The sequence below is a fragment of the Myotis lucifugus genome, unplaced genomic scaffold (genome assembly GCF_000147115.1).
Source record: "Myotis lucifugus unplaced genomic scaffold, Myoluc2.0 scaffold_41, whole genome shotgun sequence".
Taxonomy (NCBI): Eukaryota; Metazoa; Chordata; class Mammalia; order Chiroptera; family Vespertilionidae; genus Myotis; species Myotis lucifugus.
Window position 1 is genome coordinate 1587615 of NW_005871089.1, and position 22170 is coordinate 1609784.

General features: G+C 44.7%; 1 protein-coding gene across 2 annotated transcripts; it reads right to left on the minus strand.

Annotated features, from left to right (window-relative positions):
- Nucleotides 1–290: 290 nt before the first annotated feature.
- LARP6 (La ribonucleoprotein domain family member 6) lies at nt 291–20871 on the minus strand. Of its 2 annotated transcripts, none has more exons than XM_023753087.1 (3): nt 20586–20871; nt 5761–5938; nt 291–1887 (listed from the first exon to the last, which is right to left on the minus strand). In XM_023753087.1, the coding sequence occupies exons 1-3, from the start codon at nt 20783–20785 to the stop codon at nt 820–822; spliced, it is 1446 nt and encodes a 481-aa protein (XP_023608855.1). In that variant the 5' UTR covers nt 20786–20871; the 3' UTR covers nt 291–819. The 2 variants fall into 2 exon arrangements, with proteins under 2 accessions (XP_023608855.1, XP_006087886.1); XM_006087824.3 differs by having other exon boundaries at nt 5728–5938.
- Between the last annotated feature and the right edge of the window lie 1299 nt (nt 20872–22170).

Sequence of the window (22170 nt, forward strand, 5' to 3'; positions counted from 1 at the left end):
TGTTTTGGTTAAGCACTTCAGGGCCTCATGACACACTAACCACAGCCTTGTCAGGAGGCAGGTATTTGTCAGGCATGATTTCAGAGCCAACACTCCCAGTTGAGTGTTTTATTTTATTTATTTTTAAAATAGATTTTCATTGATTTCAGAGAGGAACGGAGAAGGAGAGAGAGATAGAAACATCAATGATGAGAGAGAATCATTGATCGGCTGCCTCCTGCATGCCCCCTACTGGGGATCTAGCCTGCAATTCGGGCATGTGCCCTGACCAGGAATCGACCCGTGACCTCCAGGTTCATAGGTCAACACTCAACCACTGAGCCACGCGGCCGGGCTTGAGTGTTTTATTTTTTATTCACTTGACAGAAAACATACATTAGATCCTAGAAAACACCATGCTACAGGTTTAACGAGTTGCCACTGCACAAAAGAACTCTTCTGGGCTCTGAGGACGCCGCGTGGCCGAGGACAGCTCACCAAGGAGAAGGAGAAGAATCCTGCCCCGAAGAAGAGGCTGGCTGCCAGGCTTCCCGGGAGCCCATCCCACAGCCGTACGGAGCCGTGACGTTCACACACACGCAGAACAGCATCACAACAGCGGTCGTGTTGGGAGGAAGGGGTCTCCTGAACTAGAAGATGGCCTTAAAACCAGGGTGTCCAGACAATCTATATACACTACAAACATATAAATTAACAGGTTCATATGTATACAAAATTCTTGAAAGGGGACTTAATTTCATTCTATGGCATGCCAGGTATTTATCAGAACCTTGAAAACAGGTTGTTTTCAATGGAGCCAGTATTAAAAATAAAAGGTATTTATACATGGGCCCTGCTCCTCTCGTGTGCACTATGGAATCCTCTGGTGTTGTCAGGGCCTCTGGGCAACCTCAGCACCCCCACAGGTAACCCATCTGCACTCTGCATCTTCCGAGAGAGCAGGGGACTCGCTCTGGGGCTCTTCTCCTGTGTCCCCATCTCAGCTTGGCGGCGCCTCCGAACCCAGGGGCTGCCAGAGGGAGTGATGCTGCTGTCGGAGGAATAATCCATGCACTTGCGAAGGATCTCAGGACTGGTGCTACAGTTCAGCCTACCTTCCTCGGCCAGTGGGGATTTTCTGGAAACGCCTCTGCGTTGAGCCAAGGGGCTGCTCCAAGGACTTGAGCACGGAGAGGCATTTGGACTCAGAAAGAGATTCTGGTGGCCAGAAGGGCTGAGTTTATTGGTGGCCACATGCCGCCGGCCAGCCATAGGGGACGTGGGATTGCTCTCGGGGTCGGAGGAGCTGTTAGCAGAAGACTCGTCACCCATGTATTGAAGCTCCTCAACTCTCTTGTTCGGGGACTTGTTCAAGTGGATGCTCGCAGTGGGCTCCTCATCGTGGGTCTTGTCTTTGGGAGGTTTCTTTTTGGGTGGCTTCATACCAATCAGAACAGCTTTCATGTTCTCTTTGCCCTGAGATTCCGTGATCATAAACTCATGGGCTTTGATGGCGGCTTCCACCTCCTCAAACTCCACAATGGCACATTCTTGGGTCCCCACCTGGCTGTACCGGCTGCTAATCCTCCGAATGTCAGGGGGCAGCTCTCTCCCAGGTTTGAGGATCCGCACTGATGAAATGACGCCAAAGGTCCCAAAGAGCTTGAGTAGGTGTTCCATCACCTTCTCTTGCACCCTCCCATTCTTCTGCGGGGCGCCCAGGGCCCACAGCTTAGGGGACAGGTAGAGATCATAGACCAGGAGCATCTTGCTGGGGAGGTTCTCATTGGGGAAGAGAGGGACAGGGGTGGTCCTCCTCACCTTCCGGTGGTCCTCATTCAACTCCAGGGTCACCGAGTACTTGAGGGCATGAGCTGTGGTTCTCCAGTCCCGTGTAAGGTGTTTCACCTGAAGAACACAAAGCCAATCTGAAATGGCACCCAATGTCCTGGTCTACCTTGTGTCCTCTGTAATCTCCCTCCCACCTTTCCTTATTCCCCAGGACTGGTATCTACAATCATACCAGGTGTGAGCAGGCACTCAAAAATCTAGTGAATGAATGAAGGAACAAACACACTTTGCAGAATTTCAAATGAGGCAGCACAGTTTAGAGCAGTGCTGTCCAAAAGAACTTGTCATGCTGATGGGAATATTCTATCTATTCTGAACAAGTTTAGAGATTAAACCTGCAGGCTCTGGACCAAGGCTGTTGGATGCACAAATGCAAGGCTCACCTCTAACTGGCAGTGAGACCTAAAAAGTTATTCAACCTCCCAGTGCCTCAAATTCCTCATTTGTGAAATGGGGATGTTAATATGCCTACCTCATGGAGTCAGTCTGAGGATTAAATGAATAAATACAGGGTGCCCCCCCAAAAATGGATATGCACTTTGAATGATTATAAAATCAGTGTTTATTAGCATGCAGTTCATTTTCAAAATTTAAAAGAATCTACAGAAATGAATCATTTGTTTTGCCAATGCTTGTTTTCAAACTGATGACCTTTCTGAATTGTATATCTGCATTTATGCCTTTGCTACAGAGGAGGTTCCAAAAAATGTTTCATATTTCACTGCAATATCTCCTGGAAATAATTTGAGCTGTTTCAACTTGGAATTAAATGCAACTTAGGCCTCATGAAGAATGATTCAATAAAGCCCCTCCTCACAGTGGAAAGTGTGGGTATCAATGTTGCAGTATGTGAAAGCTATATTTATATGGTAAAACAGTAATTTTCAAGAGGCCCACTTTCAGTGAGGGAATGCCAGGAAGGATGAGTCATCCTGAAGAAACGGTGAAGACGGGTGGGGTGGGTGGCCTGATCCAGGAATGGCGAGATCACCCCGAGTCCTCTGAGGCCAGGCCAGAACAAGCTGCTCTGCAGAGGAACCAAAGCAGGAACTTCCCTGGACTCAAGAAGGAGGACTCCCTCACAGGGCAGCATTGGGAGGACCTTGGCAGAGCTCTCAAGCGCACAGGCAGGCTCCTGGAAAGAGGACACTTCCACTCTAGCCTGTGGCCTCCAGATGAAATAACCGGGTTTGTGCTTAGGATGTGGGAACCACAAGTCACCTACACACAGACAATGGGGCTGATCACTGTGACCCAGGCTAAGGGCAGAGAGAAGTGGGTCCAGGGAAAGAGTTGGACTGGAGGTGAGTGGGTGTAATGAGGGATCCAGAAAGGGTGAAGATGATGACCGCAGGTCAGGGCCAGGTTGTGGGAGAGCCAAACAGTGGTCCTTTTGAGGGTAGAACATGGGGAGCCTTCTCCAAAACAGGTCAGGGAGGGAGACTCTGGAGAGGACAATCTACTGCCTAAGCCCGGAGCCTGAGCGGACGGTGCCCGGAGGCGGCCAGTGCTGCCTTGCTCAGAGGGCTGGAGAAGTGGCCGCTGGCCACGGCCAGTGGAGAGAAGAGCAGGTTCTGGCAAGCACCCCTCCAGAGCCGGGAGCAAGGTCCATGAGAATCTCAGTCTGAGCAGCCCAGGCCTGTGTCTGAGCTTTTAGGAGTGGCCAGGCACCTAAGAGGAACCAGGGAGCTGCGGGCTTTGTGCAATTACTGAAAGAACTTTGTGAGATTTTAAAACACTGTCATTTCCCTGTTTGTTACCTTTGTTGTATAGGTTTGCTATTATGATTAGCAGGAAACCCTGTCAAAGGAAAAAGGTCTTTGCTCTCATTTTGGAGGCATGGGGGAGTCTGTGTCCATCTGCGGCTGGTTTTCAACAGAGAAGACACCTCCTAAATAGATACATAAATGGCAAGTTAAAAAGGAAAGAAAATCAGGATGACTCTTAGGGCGTCTGGGGAGGAAAAAAGAAATGTATAGGATGATTCCACTGGCTGCTGCATTTTGGGGCTCCCGACACTCTGCATGTGAAGGCTTGCTCACTGTTCTCTGCACATGTGTGATATTGCGATTTATAATAAGAAATATATGTATTTGGTCTTCATTCCCATTCCTGGCACTGAGCTCCTGAAACCTTTTGCCAAGTCCTGGGGGATCAGAGCACTAGCAGCATCTTTTGTTCTAATGAGGTGACCCTGGGTGGGCTCCCAAAGCTCCTGGATGGGGCTGGTCACCAGAAAGACTGAGTCATAATATGAAGCTTAGAACTTTCAGGCCTCTGCCCCATCCTCTGAGAGGGGAGAAAGGGTGGAAATGAAGTTAATAATGATCACTTTTAGGTGAGGAAGCCTCCAAAAAAATCCCAGTAGTAGGGGATTTGGAGAGCTTCCAGGTGGGTGAACACATCTGCCTACATGGAGGGTGGTGCACCCCAACTCCACCGGGACAGGCGTTCCTGTGCTCATCCCTTCTATCCCATCCCTTCTATCTCTTCACCTGGTTATTCATCTGTATCCTTTGTTATGTCCAACTGGTAAATGTAAGTGTTTCCCCGAGTTCTGTGCGCTATTTTGGCAAATAATCGAATCCAAGGGGAGGAGGCCACAGGAACCTCTGATCTGTAGCCAAGTTGGACAGAAGTTGTGGGTAACTTGGGGACCTACTACTTGTGATTGGCACCCGAAGTGGGGGTCAGTCTGTGGGACCGAGCCCTTAACCTCTGGGATCTAATGCCATCTCCAGGTAGACAGTGTCAGAATTGAGGTGAAGTGAGGACATTCAGCTGTGTCACAGAAATGCTTGGTGTGGGAACCCTCCCCTCACTTCTATTGAAGTGTGAGTGTGGGAACAGTGTGGCAGCAAAGGAGGTACACAGGAGGAGAGTAGGTTTTTCCGTTGTAACATGAAATGCCCCTTCCCCTGTCCTGTATGTTGAAAACTCCTACTCATTCTCCAAGATCCAACTTTAATGTCGCCACTTCTGGGAAGACTTCCCAATTCTCCAATCAGGATTAGTTGCTCTAAGCAACTCACCACCAACAGTGCTTGCTTTCTTTCATGGTGCTGTCTAAGGTCATATTGTAGCCCTTCACTAGTCTCTCTCTCCTTCACTGGACTTTGCAAAGGCAAGGGAAAGGCAAGGGAATGCCAAATTCATCTTGTATATCCTGTGCCTAACACAGGACTCAGCATACAGGATGAGTATGCTTGATGAATGAATAAAATAAAGAGAACAACAGAAGAGGGCAGAGCACACCAGGACCCGAGGCAGAGAAGCAGTCTGGGTGCTTCCTGACAACTTGGCCAGGACCTACTCATTACACATTTCATTATACAACAGTCAGCGTAGTGCTTTTCCATTCTAGTAAACACACTTCCCTCAAGGGAGGCAGAGTTCTGAGGCCAACTTATCTGTCAGCTCTTCGAGAAGCAGGCAAACACGGTCCACTTGCTGGATGTGTACACAGCAGGGCCATGCGGTCTGCTGCCCAGACGGCAGCAACAGGCAGATTTCCCACATCTCCATCTACAGATGAGGGTGGCATTGCACACAAAGGCGGCTGAAATCTTGGAGAAGGGCTTATCTCCCAGAGTTCTGAGCACTCTTTCCTCCTTTTATTTATTCAACTATACAAATGAAAAGCTTGAATTGCATATAATTCTAGGCCTGGCAGGTGTCTCAAAAGGCCATTGCTGAGATCTGTCCCCAAACCCAGGACCCTTTTCATAGTGTGGGACAATCCCAAATCCCTCCTCTTGATCATTTTTCTCTTTTTTCAGGCCTCAGAGGAAGTAAAAAATTACTAGTCATTACGTTTGAAAAGGGCAAAAAATATTTTGACCCATAACCCCAAACAGCCTTGAAACCCTTGGGGCAGCTCTGACAATGAGGCCTCACCTTTTTGAAGGATGTGAGTAGCTTAACACTCACATATCCCAACTTGTTCCTCCTCACGTGCTTTAGCAGGAAGGCATCCTTTTCCAAGTTTTCATCGGAAAAGTAGAATTCGATCTGATCCACCAGTTTCCTGATTAACTCCTCGTCTGGAGGCTTCCACTCCTGCTCCAGGTCCTCATGCTCATTCTCGCCCCCACTTGTTGTGGTGCCACTGAGACCAGAAGGAGACACTGGGTGTTATGAGCTGAATTGTCTCCCCCCACCCAGAATTCATATGTTGAAGTCCCAACATTCCCAGCTCAGAATGTGACCTTATTTGGAAAGAGTCTTACAGGTGTCATTAGTTGAAGATGAGGCCATATCAGAGCAGGAAGGTCCCTAATCCAGTATGACTCATCTTTAAAAGGGGAACCCGGACACACAGAGAGAATGCTGTGTGAAGATGAAGGCAGGGACGGGGAAAGGGGAGCATGCAGAAGTCAAGGAACATCAAAGATTGCCAAAAAAATGCCTAGGCCAGACCCTTCCATAGCACCTTGAGAGGGAGCATGCCCCCACTGACACCTTGATTTCAGACTTCTGGCCTCCAGAACTGAGAGGCAATAATTTTCTGTTGTTCTAGGCCAGTGATGGCGAACCTATGACACGCGTGTCAGAGGTGACACGCGAACTCATTTTTTTGGTTGGTTTTTCTTTGTTAAATGGCATTTAAATATATAAAATAAATATCAAAAATATAAGTCTTTGTTTTACTATGGTTGCAAATATCAAAAAATTTCTATATGTGACACGGCACCAGAGTTAAGTTAGGGTTTTTCAAAATGCTGACACGCCGAGCTCAAAAGGTTCGCCATCACCGTTCTAGGCCCTCCAATTTGTGGTGCTTTGTTACAGCAGCCCAGGAAATTGCGCTGGGCCAGACCTGAATTGGACTCCACAGAGGGGGTGATCACATGGCCACAGGGGATAGGTTTTGCTTCCAAAAAGCTAAGAAATCATGCTTTTGTTTTTAACGAAGAGGGGGGACCATTAATACAACAACACCCTCTACTAATATTTATGTGCTGCTCTGCTACCCGATGCTTTTCACAACACACTCCTTATCCTTCCCTCCCCACCTCCACCCTGCAAATCCTGATTTCCAGAAGATAGTTTGGCAAAGTGACTAAGAGTCCCAGTTCTAGAGTTACACTGCCTGGGTTTGAATCCTGACACCAGCATTTATTAACTGAGTCAAACTGGGCAGGAGCTCCACTGCCACACCTCGGTGCCATTTCTGTAAATTGGGAGTCATGATAGGATTATTGTGACGGTTAGATGGATTAAGACATCCCATATCCCGAAGAGCTCCTGCATATCCGTAGAGCTCAGTGAACGACAGATACATCCATTTGCTCATTCATAAGAGGCAGATCTAGGATCCAAACTCAAACTGTGTCTCCAAAGCCAGCACACACAATATTTTCCCGGTTTCGTTGGGACCCTGCCCTGGAATCTGAAACAATCCCACTCACGGGGGGCTTCTAAATGAAACCCACACCCCCAGCAGCTCCACCTGGATGACTTCCCCTCCTGAGAATAGAACATGAGAACAAGCCAAGGAAATCCTGGGCAAAGCTTCTTCAGGGTGGTCAACCTTTCACAAAGGGGTTATAAAAACTTCAAAGCCACCAATATTTAGGGAATGTGTGATTATCCAAATCATAGTGGATATCATCATTAAAAGTTATCAAAGGTGAGTTATCATTTGTACATTTATTACCAAATTAAATTATGCATTATACAAATACTACATATACTCCACAATAAAAAGGATTAGTTAAAAATTACTTCCAGAAAAAAATATAGCTGCTTTCCTATGTGGTAGCTTTATGTCCAAGAGCATGAACACCCGACTCACAGCTTCCATTACCATGTTCTGAGCAGAGAGAACAACTGCTGGTACTGACACACACACCTAGTCCACCGAAAGCATCAGTGTGCTTCTACTCTGTTGGGAGAATGTGTTCCCAACAGCATTATTCACAATAGCCAAAAGATGGAAGCAACTCAAAGTCCATTGATGGATAAATGGGTAAACAAGATGTGGTATGTACATACAGTGAAATAGATTTCAGCCTCAAAAAGAAAATTCTGACACATACTATAATATGGATGAACCCTGAGGACATTATGCGAAGTGAAATAAGCCAGTCACAAAAGGACAAATACTGTATGATTCCATTTATATGAGGTCCCTAGAATAATCAAATTCATAGAGACAGAAAGTAGAGTGGTGGGTAAAAGGAATTGGGGCAGGGTGAATGGGGAGTTACTGTTTAATGGATAGAGTTTCAAGTGGGAAAGAAAAAAATTCTGGAGTAGGAAGGTGGTGTTGGTTTCACAACAATGTGAGTGTACTTAATGCCACTTAAAAAGGGTTAAGATGATAAATTGCATGTGTATTTTACCACAATTAAATTTTTTTAAAAACGGAGGCATTCAATAAAAAAGTATGTATGTTTACATGCATATTATGTTTCCTTTACAAAGAAGCAAACAAGTAACATTTCCCTTGGATCAGCATTAAACTCTTACATGAATTAATCAACCAATCCATCTCACAATTTTCAAATTCAGAAATTAAAATTAGCATAAAATACAGGCATTGGTTGATTTTAAAAATGAAAAGGTTTCGTTATTTGCCTGCAGACAGTCTGGAAATTTTTTTAAAAAATACCTTCCTAATGTCCCAAGACAAATGTGTATGAAGAAAAGAAACATGGAGACTAACTTTAAAAATATCTTTTTAAAAAAGTCTTTTAAAAAATATTCTTTTAAAAATGGAATGCTATCCAAGGAAAAATATTAAAGCAACCCATGGGTATAGCAGATCAAATGCAATTTCAACACTAGATAGCTGACTATTTTAGAAGGTCTATAAAACATAGCTGTGGCAGACATTAATCTGACTTACCCAGCATCTACTAGCAAACTCTTCCCCACCTGCTTTTTTTTTTTTACTAGAGAGATTATTTAAAAAACAAAAAACACTAAATACACATTTTCCCAGCTTCTCTTACAAGTAATAGCCATTTGTCACATTATAGCCAATAACACACAAATGAAAATGTTTGGCCCTGCCCCTTCCCCTTTTATCTGTTTTGAGTGTGGATGTGATGGTTAGAGCTTTAGCAGCTATTTCACTGCCATAAGGAAAAGGCCAAAAGAATCAGCTTGGGCCCTGGCCAGTTTGGCTCGGTGGATAGAGTGTCAGCCTGCGGACTGAAGGGTCCCAGGTTCGATTCTGGTCAAGGGCATGTACCTTGGTTGCAGGCACATCCCCAGTAGGGGGTGTGCAGGAGGCAGCTGATCGATGTTTCTCTTTCATCGATGTTTCTAACTCTCTATCTCTCTCCCTTCCTCTCTGTAAAAAATCAATAAAATATATTTTTAAAAAAGAATCAGCTTGGTCTGATTTACTGACGTTATTGAGTTGCTGAACCAATTCCTGTAACTACCTACCTGAAGATTTCTAATTACATGAGGAAGATAATATCCTATTTGTTTAATTCACTAGTTAGTTGGGTTATCTATTACTTATAGCCAAATACTAGGGTAGTAACACTGCATTGAGGAAAGAGGTTTTCCAAACATGCCAGTGGAAAATGCAGTGGAACAATCAATGGAGTGAAAAAGGAGAAGTGAATTGGACAGAACAAATTTTCACTTTATTAAAGAAAATGTGTACCCTAAATAGTAGTTGAAACAGATAGGTTGAATATACCAGGTAAAATAATTACAAATGCATAGGAAATTCTAAGCCCAGCTGACAAGGATTACAATAAAAGCAGGGGATGAGGTGAGGTGTGTGACAATGATCAATGAAGAATTGTGGGTGGACTCAGGGGTATTAGCGAGTCCAGTTAAGTCCTAACCAGAGCCTTGATGCTATTATAAAAACTGTATTCTTAAACAAATAAAACATAATGGCAGGAAGGCGATTAGTTTTTCAATGTCTCCAGTGCCCATTCTAGAGCCTCCTGTTCTTCCCAATGGCTGCCACGGGAAGACTTTATTTCCTGCAGATGATTCGTTTGGGGGCTTGAGAAAAAGAAGTTCATCCAATCAGACTTGCCCAAACCTCCCTTGTGTCCTGCCTTCCCACCCCCAAGCTTCCTCCGTGTCTAGACATCCACCAGAGGCCCCGTTTACCACATCAGAAGCCTTTTCTCCATCCTGGTCCTCTTGCTCTGCTGCAGGATGGTGGATACTGCTGACCACCTTCTTCTAGAAACTATTCTCCCTGGGCTTATATGACTTGCTCTTTTCTGATTCTTCTCATCCATTTAATTGCCCTTTCAGCCTCCTCTTTCTTCTCCCTTTTCTAAGCGGAGGTATTCCCTAAGGACCTCTCCTTGACTTTTTATCTCCTGACAGCCTCCTCACTTCTGCCCCTGGTTAGCTCATTCAATTCAACTCTGCCTCTCCTCCCCACCTCTGTCCTCTCACTCCTGAGCTCCAGTCCTACCTGCCTGCCTGCCATTCCACTTAGATACCCTGATACTGAATCAAATTCATTATGTCCGGTTCTGCAGAACTCAGGTAGGATTGACACCTGAGCCTACCAAGAGACATTCTATCTGGGAAGCTCAACTTCCTTTCAGTCTCACAGTAAACAATCCATAATGTGTTCAGGGTAACTCTGCATCAGTTATTTGCACCCACTGAGCAAGCAAGCAGGTAGGCAGAGATTTTGAACAGGTGGGCAGAATTGGGGAGGTGTGTACAACCCCTATTCGAGTGCAGAGGTGAGCTTCTTGCCAACAGGGGACCCCTCCCGCTGCATGGGTGCTTTAGCAGCAACTGTGTCTCTCCAAAGGGGACTCTTAGAAGAATCAGAGAGCCTGTTTTATAGCTGGGAGCATGCTGCACTGTTTCCTGGTTCAAACAAAAAAGATCCGGAATCCTTTACGAACATTTAAAAAGTTTATATCCTTTAAATATTAATATTGGCAACTTTTTGTCAATTACAGCAGCCCTGTAAAAACCATATATCGTCTCTCCCAAACTGCCTCACCAACTACTTTCCCTATTCATTCTTCTCTGCACTTGGGCTCAAAACCTAAGATGTCTCTTTTGCCCACATCAAGTCAGTTGCCAAGTGTTGGTTTTATTCTGCAGCATCTCCCACCTGCTCTCTTTTCTTTCTTTTTAAACAATATATTTTATTGATTTTTTACAGAGAGGAAGGGAGAGGGATAGAGAGTTAGAAACATCAATGAGAGAGAAACATCCATCAGCTGCCTCCTGCACACCTCCTACTGGGGATGTGCCCGCAACCAAGGTACATGCCCTTGACCGGAATTGAACCTGGGACCTTTCAGTCCGCAGGCTGATTCTCTATCCACTGAGCCAAACCGGTTAGGGCCCACCTGTTCTCTTTTCCATTCCAACTATCCTCATTACTTTCCCCTTGAAGACTATTAATAGCTCATCAAAAATGAATCTTAAAAATTCAGTAAAACTAAAATAAAATACTAGAGATTTTATTTTAGCAACACTTTTCTGCCAATTTCTTCTCACTAGAAGCAACCTCTCTTTACTTGATCATTTAGTTCTTATGAGAGTTTTCTTATAATTCTACAAAATATGCTCATAGCTCTACTTTTCACTTGTCAATTACAGACATTCTCTACTCGTGTCCTATTATATAAGATGAGGATTTGGGGTTGCTCACCTATCAAAGCCTCTTATCCCAATTTAAAAAAATTTTTGCCCTAGCCAGTTTGGCTGATTGGCTCAGTGGACAGAGCATCGGCCTGCAGACTGAAAGGTCCTGGGTTAGATTCCAGTCAAGGGCACGTACCACAGCCTCAGTCCTGGTCAGGATGCATGCAGGAGGGAGGCAACCAATCGATATGTTTCTCTCACATTGATATTTCTCTCTGTCTTTCCCTACTTTCCACTCTCTAAAAATCAAGGGAAAAATATCCTCAGGTGAGGATTAAAAATATATATTAAAACATTTTATATTCTTTTTGTCGTTTTGTGTTTTTAAATAATGCTGTGTTTTTAAATTCTGTTTCTTACTCTATCAACATTAAATAATATTTCTCAATTCCTCACTACACATGATAAGCATATTATTACCCTTCATTTCTCCTTCCATTTCCAAACATCCAAATTTTATCAGATATACCTTTATTTCATTTTGTAATGGTTCATAACATTTACATTCTAATTTGTAATTAATTTTCCATGTTTTGTCTAAAGACAGTAAAAGTTAAAAGTTAAAAGTTAATCAGTTATATCTATTTTTCTGAGTATTGTTCACTGCAGGTTGAAGGCATTTGCTAAGGTTACATTTGTTTTTTAAAGCCCTGTTAGTTGACTGACCATCTGGATTGGTCCTCTATGTCTCTTTTCTCTCATAGTGTCTGTCTTTGCCTTTGTCTTTGATTTACAAGGGAAGAGATTTCCTTGACATTATCTTCCAACCTCTCCTAGCGAATTTTTTAATTTTAGTAATTATTTATTTATTCTCTAAGAACTTCTCTATGTTTTCAGATTGTTCCTTTTTAAGAGCATCTTGTTCTTGTTTTGTGGATGCAATATTTTAAATTCTCTCTCAGGGTACTAACTGGAGTACACATTTTTTAGTCTTTTTGTTTCCAACAGTGTCACCTCTGTGTCCTCTGAGGTCAGTTTTTCTATTTAACTTTCATGTCATTGATTTTCTTCATGTGACTGGTAAACAATTCATCTTTTTCTTTATAAACATTTAAAAAATAAACTTATTTTAGAATAGTTTTTAGATTTATAGAAAAATTGTGAAAATAGTACAGAGAGTTCCCATAAACCCCACACCAGGCTTCTTCTTCTATTATTAATAGCTTACATTCATAATATATTAATGAATATTGGTGCATTATTATTAGCTAAAGTCCACACTTTATTCGGATTTTCTTAGTTTTTACCTAATATCCTTTTTCTGTTGCAGGATCCCATCCAGGATGTCATATTGCATTTAGTCATCATGTCTCAGTAGGCTCCCCTTGGCTGTGACAGTTTCTCAGACTTTCCTTGTTCTTGATGACCTTGACAGTGTTCAGGTGTCTTGTAGAATGTCTCTCTTTATGATTTGTCTGATTTGTCTGATAGTTTTCTCATGATTAGACTGAGGCTATGGGGTTCTAGGAGGACCACAGAAGTAAATTTCCATTCTCATCACATCATATCAAGGCTACATACTATCAACATGACTACCCACTGTGGATGCTGACCCTGGTAGTTTGTCTCCATCATAAAGTGACTCCTTTCCCTCCCTTCACATACTGTACACTTTGGAAGGTAGTCACTGCACACAGCCCACACTTCAGGAATGGGGAGTTAGACTCCAAGGCTATTCCTTTTGAAGAATGAAGGTCTGGATAGCTTTTTCTTGGTGGGTCATGTGGGTTCCCTCTAGAGCTGTACACTCCTATTGGTTTTCTTCTTAGGTGGCTCACGCCAATTGGCAGGCTTCACTTTAGGGAGAACAGGCAGGGAATCATTACGTAAAAGCTTATGTGGAGAAGGCTTTACATTGTAGATACAGGCTCTCCCTTAGCAGCCCTAGATCACCAGTTAGTTCATTTAGTTCCTTTAGAAAATAATCTTTTTTCCCCCCTTGGAAGTAAATGGTATGCTGTCTGCTACTTTTCATTGTCAGGCAGAGAGACTGGACAATTGTTCTAAAGGAAGAATTTGAATTACTTCTCAGATATTAGCATTGTATAATGCTAATTATAAACAATTATAAACATTGTAGCAATGTTTCACGCTTGTATCCTTTCCAGGCTTCTGTCTTCCCATCTCCTGCCACCTCCTCTGGCCCCCTGCCTCACTCCAGTTGCATTTCAGGTTAAGCCTCTTCCACTCTGTGCCTTAGCACATGTTTTGAAAAACAGCCATGTCATTGCTCTAATGATGATGTTAACAAAACAACAATGTTTTCTATTTCATATTAAATAAAACCCAAGTCCTTAGCTCTATATTCACATTTACTTAGAATCTGGCTGTGTAACTGGCTTTCAAACTTCTTTCAACCTATTCCTTTCAGATCCTTTGCTCCAAGCAATTAAAGACTTATAGTTCCTGCCCTGGCCTGGTGGAAGGCTGGCTGGAGTGTCATTGGTACACCAAAAGGTTTTAGGTTTGATTTCCGGTCAGGGTACATACCTAGGTTGTGGGTTTGATCCTTGGTCAGGCACATACAGGAGGCAACTGATCGATGCTTCTCTCTCTCTCTTCCCCTCTCTCTAAAATCAATAGAACATTTTAAAAAAGACTTATAGTTCTGCTCAGCCATCATGGCTCAGTGATTGAGTATCCATCTATGAACCAGGAGGTCACAGTTCGATTCCTGGTCAGGGCACATGCCCAGGTTGCGGGCTTGATCCCCAGTGTGGGGTGTGCAGAAGGCAGCCGACCAATGATTCTCTCTCATCATTGATGTTTCTATCTCTCTCTCCCTCTCTCTTCCTCTCTGAAATCAATAAAAATATATTTTGAGAAAACTAAAAAAAAAGACTTACAGTTCCTTATAAGGGTCCCAAGGTTTCTGAACTGTAGGCCTTTGAGCATACTGTTCCCATCTCCTTGAATGCTTTGCCCCATCTCTCAAGTATAAATCCTAGCTAGACATCAAGGTTCATCTCAAATGCAATTCTCCCAAGAAGGAAGTCATTTGAGCTTTCAACTAACACCTGTCTATACTTGTATTGGAACTACTTGGGTGCACTTCTTTTTAGTGTCCTGAACTCAAAGTGCCTGGAGAGCAGGGTTCATATTGGGTTCTTTCATTCTAGCATCAACCAAGAGCCTTGCACACAGTAGGAATTTAAAAAGTACCGCCAATATAAAGTGAATCATTTCTGTAAGGGCAAATCATGCCTATCAGGATTCTTTGAGACAGAAAGTATAAGTATGGTTACTGGTGAATATCTTTAGTGCCCTTTCTTTTTTAAAAATATATTTTTATGGATTTCAGAGAGAAAGGGAGAGGGAGAAGGAGAGGGAGAGGGAGAGGGAGAGAAACATTAATGATGAGAGAGAATCATTGATAGGCTGCCTCCTACACACCCCACACTGGGGATTGAGCCCTGGGCATGTGCCCTGACTAGAAATTGAACCATAACCTCCTGGTTTATAGGTCGATGTTCAATCCCTGAGCCCATCAGCTGGGCTTGTTAGTGGCCTTTCAAGAGAACTTTGAAAAAGATTTAAGTTTTATGTTTACATTATTGTTTCATTTTAAATAAAGCATTGTACATTGGGAGTGGTGATAAATTCTTATAAAGCCTGCTAGAAATAGAAACATGGTGTAGAAATAGGGGGCACATTTCAAAACAGAGGACTGGGCTCCATAGGCCAGTGTTGAAATATTTATCATATTTGCAAATAATTTGGAGAAACAAATACAGCATAAAATATCCAAGGCTTTTCTCATAAAATCTCAAGCTAATTTGGATATGTTAATTGAGTGGTTAATCTATGAAACTTTACAGAAGGAAAATATCCAATCTAAAATGGTGGAGTAGTGAGCTCCTCACTGAGACTTTCAACACAGGAAAGACCTCTTGGACTCATCTGTCCTTGCAGATGGTCTGATATGGTGCTTTGGCCACCGAGACCAGGAAAATGCTGGACAGCAACAAGGAGAATACTGAGAAAACATCATTTATGAAAAATACTAGGGTTTAGTTCCATCTGTGTGAAGTTTCTTTTGCCTTGTCTCTAGAAAAAGATAAGAATCTGAAAAAGTTCAAAAAGGCAACCAAATTGATGATGCAATATGAAAACACAAGGGCAGACTCAGAAGATAAAGGTTCTTCTTAGAGACAGATTGAAGATATGCAAGTTTGTTCAACTTCGGAAAAGGCACCTTGGGAACAACTCCATTTTGGATGTCACTAGCAGAGGCTACATCCTGTCCTGTGTGCCCACGGTTCTGATATATTTATTAGAGATCATGACCTATCTTCTGACATGATGTTTGGATATGTTCTCAGTGCCTAGGAAGAGTATAACTAGTGGATGTTTCTGCAGATCTAAATAATGATTTGTGATGAGGAGCAGAGGTAAGGTATACAAAGTACTTAGCTCCAGCCTGACCAACCTGGCTCAGTGATTTGTGCATCGACCTATGAACCAGAAGGTCACGGTTCGATTCCTGGTCAGGACACATGCCCGGGTTGCGGGCTTGATCCCCAGTGGGGTGGGGGGTGTGTGCAGGGGGAAGCCAATCAATGATTTTCTCTCATCATTGATGTTTCTCTCTCTCCCTCTCCCTTCCTTTCTGAAATCAATAAAAACATATTTTAAAAAACACACAGAAGCCAGAACCGGTTTGGCTCAGTGGATAGAGCGTCGGCCTGCGGACTGAAAGGTCCCAGGTTCGATTCCGGTCAAGGGCATGTACCTTGGTTGCGGGCACATCCCCAGTGGGGGGTGTGCAGGAGGCAGCTAATCGATGTTTCTCTCTCATCGATGTTTCTAACTCTCTATCCCTCTTCCTTCCTCTCTGTGAAAAATCAATAAAATATATTTAAAAAAATAAAAAAAAAAATAAAAAAAAAATAAAAAACACACAGAAAACCAAAGTACTTAGTTCCATGTCTGGCACAAACTGGCATTGATAAATGGAGGCTTTCATTATCATCATCCAGAGCAAGGGAACGATCGCTTGAGCAATGTCCCTAAACATTATGGAGAGAAAGAAGCCTAGATGTTTCTGTTTGCTATATGAAAAGCAGGTATGCTAAAAAAAGAAAGAAAAGAAAAGCAGGTATGCTCAGTGGCTTATTATTTGTACTAATATTTAGTATTATAATTTTAAATCATTTTATACATTGTAAGACAAAGCAAACAAATGAATAGGTTAATATTATTAGAAATCAAGAGTTCCAGTGTAAAATTAAAGGAAGTAAAGCAAAACCTTATAATATTAAATTAGAATTAGCAATATAAATTAAAAAAGAAAACATTTCCTAGCTCTGTCCATTGAAAGGACCTGAAAGCAATGGTGCCCCAGTAGAAATTAGCACTCAAATCCAAGTCTTGGTTTCTAAATACCTTTCCACTAGTATTTGAAAAGCTAGGGATTCCGGTGGAAATGGCTAAATCCCATGACTGGAATAGGAAAAATATAAATTAAGTCTAGAATATCTAATATCAGAAAGTAAGTACTCAAAAAGGGGAAAATAATTAACCATTTCTGTCTGCCTCTTTAGGAGGAACTCCTGTTCAATCCCAGGCGATGACACAAAACTCTCTTTTACAGCAGAATGCAAATAAATGTTCTATAAAGGATAAAATTAGAAAGTCACCAATTTGCCATCCCCAATGATGGCAAGGATCTGACTCCAGCAAGGGTCATCAGTGCATGCTACAGCCATTAGGAGAAAGTGGTTGGAGAAAGAATATTCACAAGAAGTGCACCTATTACTTGTTAATTGCAATAGAGGGACCACCTTAACTAAGGGGTCAAATTTAGCATCACTAATGGTACATGCTGCCTAAGGAGACGCAATGAAAAGCCCATGGCATTGCCTATGAAGTGTTCTTGCCAAAATGTTTCATCTGAATCTAATCAAGTCTTTAGCCCTAACTTCTAGTTTACAGGAAACACACATGGCACAAAGGAGCAAGTTAAACCAGACCAATTCAAACTGTGAAACATTCAACAAGACATCTGGCCTCTTAATTCCAAAATAGAAAAGGATTTTTTAAAAAGTGGTAATGTTCTAGATTAAAAGATTGTAAAGACACATAATAGGCAAATGCCTCGACCTGGATGGGATTCTGGTGTAAAGGGGGAAAATACAGCTGTAAAACACAATATGGGGCAATTGGGGAAATCCTGACTATGAAACTTGACTATTAGATTATTTTAGGGATTATATTAGGGAATTGTTAATTTTCTTTTTTTAAAAAAAACTTTAAAAATATTTTTCTTGATTTCAGAGAGGAAGGGAGAGGGAAAGATAGAAATATCAATGATGGGAGAGAATTACTGATTGGCTGCTTCCTGAACTCCCCCTACTGGGGACTGAGCCGGCAACCCAGGCATGTGCCCCCAATCAGAATCAAACCCAGGACCCTTCAGTCCACAGGCCAGTGCTCTATCCACTTAGCCAAAGAGGCTAGGGCAGGGAATTGTTAATTTTCGTAATTGCAATAATAATATAGGAGACTGTCATTATTAAGCGCTACAAAATGAAGTATGTAGGGTATAAGTCTTATGTCCCAGATATTTGTAAATGCTTCAGGAGAAACCATACACATTATATGTCCATCAAATAAATGACAAAAATATTTCCAACTGTATTATTGTTTCACATTTTATGTTTGAAATTTTTATGTTAAAAAGTGATAATAAAAGGAAAAAACTCTTTAGTGAACAAGATGTGAGAAGACTAATGACCATTTGGAGGTTACAAAGATTTTTCCATTTAACCCTTGTCCCTGGGTATAAGCCAGGTATTGGGCTAGGTACTGGAGACACGGAGAGGACTCGGGCAAGATCACTGCCTTCAAGGATCTCACTATCTAGTGGAGGAGACACACATATACTTCAACCCCATAGAGTGACTCTGATCTCAGAGACATGATTCATTCGACAAATATTTAGAAAATACTCACTACATGCCAGGTGCTGAGAACAGGGCAAGCATGGTCCCTGAATTCACGGAGCTCATATTCTGTTGAGGGATATGGAACTCTAGAATTATAATTGTGGGTAAGTGCTCAGACTAAAATGGACAGAGGGCTACAGCAACACAAAGGAGAGGAAACAAATCCAGTTTTGGGGTCGGGATGGGGAAGAGGCAGTAAAGCCTTCGGGCTGACGAGAAGTCATCAATCAGAGGGACTTAGAGGCGTGACTACAAAGGCATATAGACACAAACTGCACCCTGCATTCAGGGACCTAGAGGGGATCGGGCCTGTGGGAGCATGAATTGTTAGGGCAGGCAGGAGAGGAAGCAGTGGGCTGCGGGGATGACATGGGTGGGTGCCACATCTCACCGAGCAGATTCAGAAACCTGGGCTGCCTCTAGCAGGCTCTGGGACCCCAGAGTGTTCTCTCAGGGTGGCGGCATCTCTGTGCCAGGCTGGGCCCAAATGAGGGACAGTGTGCATCCTGTCCTTGGCTGCATCCCCTTGTGCTCTGGATGTCTGCCTGCTGGGTTCTGTTGGCTGCACTACCCTGAAGAGCCCCAGGGATTTTCTGGGGTCAACTCTATGCCAGTGGGCAGCAGGAAATGCTTCTGACTGACTGTTCTATGAGACTCAAGCCACTGGAGCTGGGAGAAAGGGTGGTTCTGGAGGGAAGGTGAGGAGGGTGGGGGCAAGAGGCCTACCAGAACTGAGGATCGTGTTCTAGATCCCAGAGGGGATCTTTCTGGGCCCCAAAAATAAGTAGGGCTTTCATCCGTGCTAATGGTACTGTCTTAGCCCCAGGATAGAGGGCAGCTTTTTGCTAACCACAGGCAAAATAAATGTGAGAAGGATAAACCACTCGGGGCTATTATACATGACCTCTGTAATTATTTGACTAGGTGGCTGCCTTCTCCTCAGCACTGTGAGATCCAGTGACTATGGACTCATTATTTTTATACTCTCAATACTCAGCAGAGCTGAATGAATGAATCAGACTTTATAGTATGTAAAGTGCTGAAATATCTACTATGTCATCTGCTGTGGCCCAGCTTTCCTCCTTGAATACCTCTGTCGCCACTGGACTACCCTGAACCTCTGGGTCCTTAAATCCAGACTTTTCTGGGAAAGAGTCAGCCAGTGGTGGGGGATGGCTTTGGTCCCAGTCTCCTTATGCCCTTGAGTTGACTATTTTTCCAATGAAGGAGATTTATGCCTGCCGCAGAATAATCCTGCAGAGCCCTGACAGCTAAAAGCATGTGCAAGGAGTCTCAGAAGAAGGCTCTTAATAAGCGCCTGTTGGCATTTCCCAGAATTTGCAAGTTCTGCCATTCTCTACTCTCATTTCTATGGATACTCCATACTGTCTCTCCTTTCAACAGCAGGAACAAAACCACAGTCCTAAAAGGCCTGGGCATTAGTTGGACACAAGAATAAGATCTCCAGTTGATGACAAAGTTCAGGGCCCAGAGGCACAGCTAGACAGGTGGCTTCTTGTGCCATACCAGCTCCAGACTACCCACCACCCAGGAACCCAACGCCAAGGCAGCAAGAAGATGATGCAAGCATAGAAGTCAGGTGGGGAAGACTATGTGAAAATGGGAATCCCCAGCAAGGGAGGATACAGGCAGCAAGCCCTGAACCGAATCAGGGCAACAGAGCTCTCTGCACCATGAAATCACCCCTCCTGGGATCCCACAGCAGCAAGTGTCCCTGTGCCTGGCCCCACCCAGAGAGGGAAGCCATTTGGATTGATAAACAGACTGGGCAGTGAGGATTTGCTGGAATCCCTGGGGTAAGGGGGGGCGGGGTGTCAGCCTCTAGTCTAGGGTAAAGTCCGGGCTGGGCTGAGCTTTTTAGAAGCTCAGGGAAGGAGAGGACAGGGAGAGGATAGCCCAGGAAGGACTTCCTCCTGGGTCCCAGACCATGCCCACCGACAGGCCCCTCAGATCCCCGCCACCAGCCCTGGGAGGGAGGGAGCCTTGGTCGCGTTACAGAGCTGCGGACCCTGGCACAAGGACTGCCACAAGCCCTTCTGACCGTGCGACACCCGGAGCAGCATCCCCGGGCAGGGCTGACTCAACCCCCTCCGCTCGCTGAGCGGTCGCCCCCGAACTCCCAGGTGCCGGACCGGGGGTCGGCAGCTCCCACTGGGCCCGGCACGCCGTCGCGCCTACCTGTGCCCGCGGCTCGGCTCCTCCTCGCTCGCGCTGCCCCAGCCGGGGCTGAGGTTCCGAGCCGGATGCCCCGCGCCCCGCGCCTCCGCGCCCTCCTCCTCGTCCTCCAGCTCCTCCGCGTCCTCGGCCTCCTGGATGGCAACGCGGATCTGCACCGCGGTCTCGGGCCCGGGCAGAGCCTCCTCGCCGGCCTGGGCCATGGCTCGCGGGCCGGTCGGCTCTGCGGCGCCTCAAGGCCGAACCAGCCGGGCTGCAGCGTCTACGACCCAGGGGGCAGGGGCCAGCGGGGGCGGCCGCACGGGGCGGCCCGGGAGGCACGGGGTCCCCGCCTCCGGCCGCTGCCGCCACCGCCCCGGACGCAGGCGGAGAGCCAGCACGGGCGGGGCCGCGGAGGGAGAGGGCGGCTTCCTCTGCTCTCCTCCCGCAGAGGCCTGTCCGGGGAAGATGCCCCGGCCCCCAGCCTTCCAGCGCGCACCCTCTGCTCACCGCCCCGACCTGACGCGAGGAGCTGGGCTCCGGGCTCCAGCCGGCTCCTTTCACGGCTGCCCAGGGCGGGGCGCAACACATCTGACTTCTCAGTTTGTGGATGACTCTGGGGGTGGCAGGCACAGACAGCAGCTAAAGGCTTCGGTGCCTCCTGCGAGTCTCCCCCGCTGACCTGACAATATGTCTGAAATCTCCACCGTTAGTCTTTTGGGCATAGCCAACTAGACTGTGCGTCCTGCGAGGGCAGGGACTTGGTGCCTGGTTCTCAAAGTGAGGCCCCCAGACCAGCAGCACCAGCTTTACCTGGGAACTGGTTAGAAATGCAAATTCTAACCAGTTCCAATCCAGACCCGAATCAGGATCTATGATTCAGAACTTTTAACAAGCACTCTAAGTAATGCTGAAGTTGAGTTTGAAAAGCCACTGTCCTATATTACTTCTTAGAATATGTCCTCCACATAGTAAGTATTCAAGTATTTGTTGAATGAATAAAGGGCGCTATTGAAATGCCTGCCACCGTTTCCACATTTAGCTTTAAATGAGTTCCATCTCAACCCTTCAAATATGACCCAGAACCTAGGCCTAGAAATGAATAAACACCTAAGCTGCTTTCTGGAAGCTCTTAACGTAGTGCCTTACATATAATTTATCGTGTTGACCTGCCACACTAGAACTCCCAAAGAACAGAAGCCTAGACCAATACATTTTGATATAAGGAATCAAGTCAGGAGAGGTTCAAGAAATGGGGTCTCTTGGAAAGCAGAGTCATGTAAAAGAACTCATGTCTGGGCTGGTGTCAGGAGAGAGCCAGGGGTTCAGGAAGAACAGCTCGTCTTTTTAAGGTTTGACTGGAATCTATGTCCCTTTCTTTGTCAGATCTCTCTCTTGACAGAAGAGGCCTTAGAATGAATAAGTGAAGGAAGAGCGGGACCTTGGTGTTCTGCACCAGCACAGCTTACAGCCCAGGTTCTGAGATGCTGGAAAGGCAAAAAGTGGAAAGGATCTTTTCCAAGCCACCTGTGCCTTTCACCAGGGCTACAGAGCATATAGAACCTCTCTACCCACCCAGCCCACTCCTGCGATGAGGATCAAGAAGAGG